Source organism: Oncorhynchus keta, unplaced genomic scaffold, assembly GCF_023373465.1.
Source record: "Oncorhynchus keta strain PuntledgeMale-10-30-2019 unplaced genomic scaffold, Oket_V2 Un_scaffold_3656_pilon_pilon, whole genome shotgun sequence".
Taxonomy (NCBI): domain Eukaryota; kingdom Metazoa; phylum Chordata; class Actinopteri; order Salmoniformes; family Salmonidae; genus Oncorhynchus; species Oncorhynchus keta.
Window position 1 is genome coordinate 9,030 of NW_026290922.1, and position 5,971 is coordinate 15,000.

General features: G+C 52.3%; 1 protein-coding gene across 1 annotated transcript in view; it reads left to right on the top strand.

The window, feature by feature from the left end:
- Positions 1 to 221: 221 nt before the first annotated feature.
- The window catches only part of LOC127928731 (cell adhesion molecule-related/down-regulated by oncogenes-like), a 31,481-nt gene continuing 25,731 nt past the window's right edge, over positions 222 to 5,971 (top strand). The window contains exon 1 of the mRNA XM_052516028.1: positions 222 to 467. Coding sequence (XP_052371988.1) covers positions 398 to 467 — 70 coding nt within the window. The 5' untranslated portion in view covers positions 222 to 397. The remainder of the gene's footprint in view (positions 468 to 5,971) is intronic.

Sequence of the window (5,971 nt, forward strand, 5' to 3'; positions counted from 1 at the left end):
TGCTGGGTAAACATACTAGTACTAGTTGAGAGAAGACTGCTGGGTAAACATACTAGTACTAGTTGAGAGAAGACTGCTGGGTAAACATACTAGTACTAGTTGAGAGAAGACTGCTGGGTAAACATACTAGTACTAGTTGAGAGAAGACTGCAGGGTAAACATACTAGTACTAGTTGAGAGAAGACTGCTGGGTTTCACACTGTTTACTAGTACTAGTTGAGAGAAGACTATTGAGAGAGGGATCAGTAAACTAAAGCCCTCTTCCCCCCACACAGCGCGGCAGCCCCCAGGGGTCCCCAGCCAGCACCCCATCACCCCACCAGGACCCTACCCCCCAGACACCCCCACCCCGCCCGGGGGCCTGCTGTACCTGATCGTGGGCTGTGTTCTAGGGGTCATGGTCCTCATCCTACTCGTCTTCATCACCATGTGTCTGTGGAGGAACCGTCAGCAGAATACCATGCACAGTGAGAACCCTAACCCCTAGACCCTAACCCCTGTACCCTAACCCCTGTACCCTAACCCCTAACCCCTAACCCCTAGACCCTAACCCCTAGACCCTAACCCCTAGACCCTAACCCCTGTACCCTAGACCCTAACCCCTAGACATTAACCTCTGTACCCTAACCCCTGTACCCTAACCCTCAAACCATATTCCCTTGACCCTAACCCCTGTACCCCTGTACCCTAACTCCTGTACCCTAACTCCTGTACCCTAACCCCTCTTCCCTAAGCCCTGAAGCCTAACCCCTGTACACTAACCCCTAGACCCTAACCCCTAGACCCTAACCCCTAGACCCTAACCCCTGTACCCTAACCCCTAGACCCTAACCCCTGTACCCTAACCCCTAGACCCTAACCCCTAGACCCTAACCCCTAGACCCTAACCCCTAGACCCTAACCTCTGTACCCTAACCCCTAGACCCTAAGCCCTAGACCCTAACCCCTAGACCCTAACCTCTGTACCCTAACCCCTAGACCCTAAGCCCTAGACCCGAACCCCTAGACCCTAACCCCTAGACCCTAACCTCTGTACCCTAACCCCTAGACCCTAAGCCCTAGACCCTAACCCCTAGACCCTAACCCCTAGACCCTAACCCTGAGACCCTAACCCCTGTACCCTAACCCCTAGACCCTAACCCCTGTACCCTAACCCCTAGACCCTAACCTCTTGACCCTAACCCCTGTACCCTAACCTCTAGACCCTAAGCCCTAGACCCGAACCCCTAGACCCTAACCCCTAGACCCTAACCTCTGTACCCTAACCCCTAGACCCTAAGCCCTAAACCCTAACCCCTAGACCCTAACCCCTAGACCCTAACCCTGAGACCCTAACCTCTGTACCCTAACCCCTAGACCCTAAGCCCTAGACCCTAACCCCTAGACCCTAACCCCTGTACCCTAACCCCTAGACCCTAACCCCTAGACCCTAACCCCTAGACCCTAACCCCTGTACCCTAACCCCTAGACCCTAACCCCTAGACCCTAACCCCTGTACCCTAACCCCTAGACCCTAACCCCTAGACCCTAACCCCTAGACCCTAACCTCTGTACCCTAACCCCTAGACCCTAAGCCCTAGACCCTAACCCCTAGACCCTAACCCCTAGACCCTAACCCTGAGACCCTAACCCCTGTACCCTAACCCCTAGACCCTAACCCCTGTACCCTAACCCCTAGACCCTAACCTCTGTACCCTAACCCCTAGACCCTAAGCCCTAGACCCGAACCCCTAGACCCGAACCCCTAGACCCTAACCCCTAGACCCTAACCTCTGTACCCTAACCCCTAGACCCTAAGCCCTAGACCCTAAGCCCTAGACCCTAACCCCTAGACCCTAACCCCTAGACCCTAACCCCTAGACCCTAACCCTGAGACCCTAACCCCTGTACCCTAACCCCTAGACCCTAACCCCTGTACCCTAACCCCTAGACCCTAACCTCTTGACCCTAACCCCTGTACCCTAACCTCTAGACCCGAACCCCTAGAGAACCCTAGACCCTAACCCCTAGACCCTAACCCTGTACCCTAACCCCTAGACCCTAAGCCCTAGACCCTAAGCCCTAGACCCTAACCCCTAGACCCTAACCCCTAGACCCTAACCCCTAGACCCTAACCCCTGTACCCTAACCCCTAGACCCTAACCCCTGTACCCTAACCCCTAGACCCTAACCTCTTGACCCTAACCCCTGTACCCTAACCCCTAGACCCTAAGCCCTAGACCCGAACCCCTAGACCCTAACCCCTAGACCCTAACCTCTGTACCCTAACCCCTAGACCCTAAGCCCTAACCCCTAGACCCTAACCCCTAGACCCTAACCCTGAGACCCTAACCCCTGTACCCTAACCCCTAGACCCTAACCCCTGTACCCTAACCCCTAGACCCTAACCTCTTGACCCTAACCCCTGTACCCTAACCTCTAGACCCTAACCCCTAGACCCTAACCCCTAGACCCTAACCCTGAGACCCTAACCCCTGTACCCTAACCCCTAGACCCTAACCCCTGTACCCTAACCCCTAGACCCTAACCTCTTGACCCTAACCCTGTACCCTAAGCCCTAGACCCGAACCCCTAGACCCTAACCCCTAGACCCTAACCTCTGTACCCTAACCCCTAGACCCTAAGCCCTAGACCCTAACCCTTAGACCCTAACCCCTAGACCCTAACCCTGAGACCCTAACCCCTGTACCCTAACCCCTAGACCCTAACCCCTAGACCCTAGACCCTAACCCCTGTACCCTAACCCCTAGACCCTAACCCCTAGACCCTAACCCCTAGACCCTAACCCCTAGACCCTAACCCCTAGACCCTAACCCCTAGACCCTAACCCCTAGACCCTAACCCCTGTACCCTAACCCCTAGACCCTAACCTCTGTACCCTAAGCCCTAGAGCCTAACCCCTAGACCCTAACCCTGTACCCTAACCCCTGTACCCTAACCCCTAGACCCTAACCCCTAGACCCTAACCCCTAGACCCTAACCCTGAGACCCTAACCCCTGTACCCTAACCCCTAGACCCTAACCCCTGTACCCTAACCCCTAGACCCTAACCTCTTGACCCTAACCCCTGTACCCTAACCCCTAGACCCGAACCCCTAGACCCTAACCCCTAGACCCTAACCTCTGTACCCTAACCCCTAGACCCTAACCCCTAGACCCTAACCCCTAGACCCTAACCCCTAGACCCTAACCCCGAGACCCTAACCCCTGTACCCTAACCCCTAGACCCTAACCCCTAGACCCTAGACCCTAACCCCTGTACCCTAACCCCTAGACCCTAACCCCTAGACCCTAACCCCTGTACCCTAACCCCTAGACCCTAACCCCTAGACCCTAACCCCTGTACCCTAACCCCTAGACCCTAACCTCTGTACCCTAAGCCCTAGAGCCTAACCCCTAGACCCTAACCCCTGTACCCTAACCCCTGTACCCTAACCCCTAGACCCTAACCTCTGTACACTAACCCCAAGACCCTAACCCCTAGACCTTAACCTCTGTACCCTAACCCCTAGAACCTAACCCCTAGACCCTAAACCCTAGACCCTAAACCCTGTACCCTAACCCCTGTACCCTAACCCCCAAACCATATTCCCTTGACCCTAACTCCTGTACCCTAACTCCTGTACCCTAACCCCTCTTCCCTAAGCCCTGAAGCCTAACCCCTGTACCCTAACCCCTAGACCCTAACCCCTGTACCTAACCCCTAGAACCTAACCCCTAGACCCTAACCTCTTGACCCTAACCCCTGTACCCTAGACCCTAACCCCTAGACCTTAACCTCTGTACCCTAACCCCTGTACCCTAACCCCCAAACCATATTCCCTAGACCCTAACCCCTGTACCCTAACCCCTCTTCCCTAAGCCCTGACCCGAGACAGAACCCTACATTCTAATGTTTCTCTATACCACTACTTTATTTTCTGGGAATGTTTCTGGTTTACTGGGAGACAGACAGACAGACAGACAGACAGACAGACAGACAGACAGACAGACAGACAGACAGTAAGGACAGTAAGGACAGTAAGGACAGTAAGGACAGTAGACAGTAAGGACAGACAGTAAGGCAGACAGACAGACAGACAGACAGACAGACAGACAGACAGACAGACAGACAGACAGACAGACAGACAGACAGACAGTAAGGACAGACAGTAAGGACAGACAGTAAGGACAGTAAGGACAGACAGTAAGGACAGACAGTAAGGACAGTAAGGACAGACAGTAAGGACAGTAAGGACAGACAGACAGACAGACAGACAGACAGACAGACAGACAGACAGACAGTAAGGACAGTAAGGACAGTAAGGACAGTAACGACAGACAGACAGTAAGGACAGTAAGGACAGACAGTAAGGACAGTAAGGACAGTAAGGACAGACAGTAAGGACAGTAAGGACAGTAAGGACAGACAGTAAGGACAGACAGTAAGGACAGACAGTAAGGACAGACAGTAAGGACAGACAGACAGACAGACAGACAGACAGACAGACAGACAGTAAGGACAGTAAGGACAGTAAGGACAGTAAGGGCAGACAGTAAGGACAGACAGACAGACAGACAGACAGACAGACAGACAGACAGAAGGACAGACAGTAAGGACAGACAGTAAGGACAGACAGTAAGGCAGGCAGACAGACAGACAGACAGACAGACAGACAGACAGACAGACAGACAGACAGACAGTAAGGACAGACAGTAAGGACAGACAGTAAGGACAGACAGTAAGGACAGACAGACAGTAAGGACAGACAGTAAGGACAGTAAGGACAGTAAGGACAGACAGTAAGGCAGACAGTAAGGACAGACAGTAAGGACAGACAGTAAGGACAGACAGTAAGGACAGACAGACAGACAGACAGACAGACAGACAGTAAGGACAGTAAGGACAGTAAGGACAGTAAGGACAGTAAGGGCAGACAGTAAGGGCAGACAGTAAGGACAGTAAGGACAGACAGTAAGGACAGTAAGGACAGACAGTAAGGACAGACAGTAAGGACAGTAAGGACAGACAGTAAGGACAGACAGTAAGGACAGACAGTAAGGACAGACAGTAAGGACAGTAAGGACAGACAGTAAGGACAGACAGACAGACAGACAGTAAGGACAGACAGTAAGGACAGACAGTAAGGACAGACAGTAAGGACAGACAGTAAGGACAGACAGTAAGGACAGTAAGGACAGACAGTAAGGACAGTAAGGACAGACAGTAAGGACAGTAAGGACAGTAAGGACAGACAGTAAGGACAGTAAGGACAGACAGTAAGGACAGTAAGGACAGACAGTAAGGACAGTAAGGACAGACAGTAAGGACAGACAGTAAGGACAGTAAGGACAGACAGTAAGGACAGTAAGGACAGTAAGGGCAGACAGTAAGGACAGACAGTAAGGACAGTAAGGACAGACAGTAAGGACAGTAAGGACAGACAGTAAGGGCAGTAAGGACAGACAGTAAGGGCAGTAAGGACAGTAAGGACAGACAGTAAGGACAGTAAGGGCAGTAAGGACAGTAAGGACAGTAAGGACAGACAGTAAGGACAGTAAGGACAGACAGTAAGGACAGTAAGGACAGACAGTAAGGACAGTAAGGACAGACAGTAAGGACAGTAAGGACAGACAGTAAGGACAGACAGTAAGGACAGTAAGGACAGACAGTAAGGACAGTAAGGACAGTAAGGACAGTAAGGACAGACAGTAAGGACAGTAAGGACAGACAGTAAGGACAGTAAGGACAGTAAGGGCAGTAAGGACAGTAAGGGCAGTAAGGACAGTAAGGGCAGTAAGGACAGTAAGGGCAGACAGTAAGGACAGTAAGGACAGTAAGGACAGTAAGGACAGTAAGGACAGTAAGGACAGTAAGGACAGTAAGGGCAGAGGAATAGACACAACACGGTGTATGAGAGTTTCCTTTGAACAATAGTTGAACATCTGCAAGGCTCACACCAACCCTGAGATGTGGCTGTAGATGTCAGAG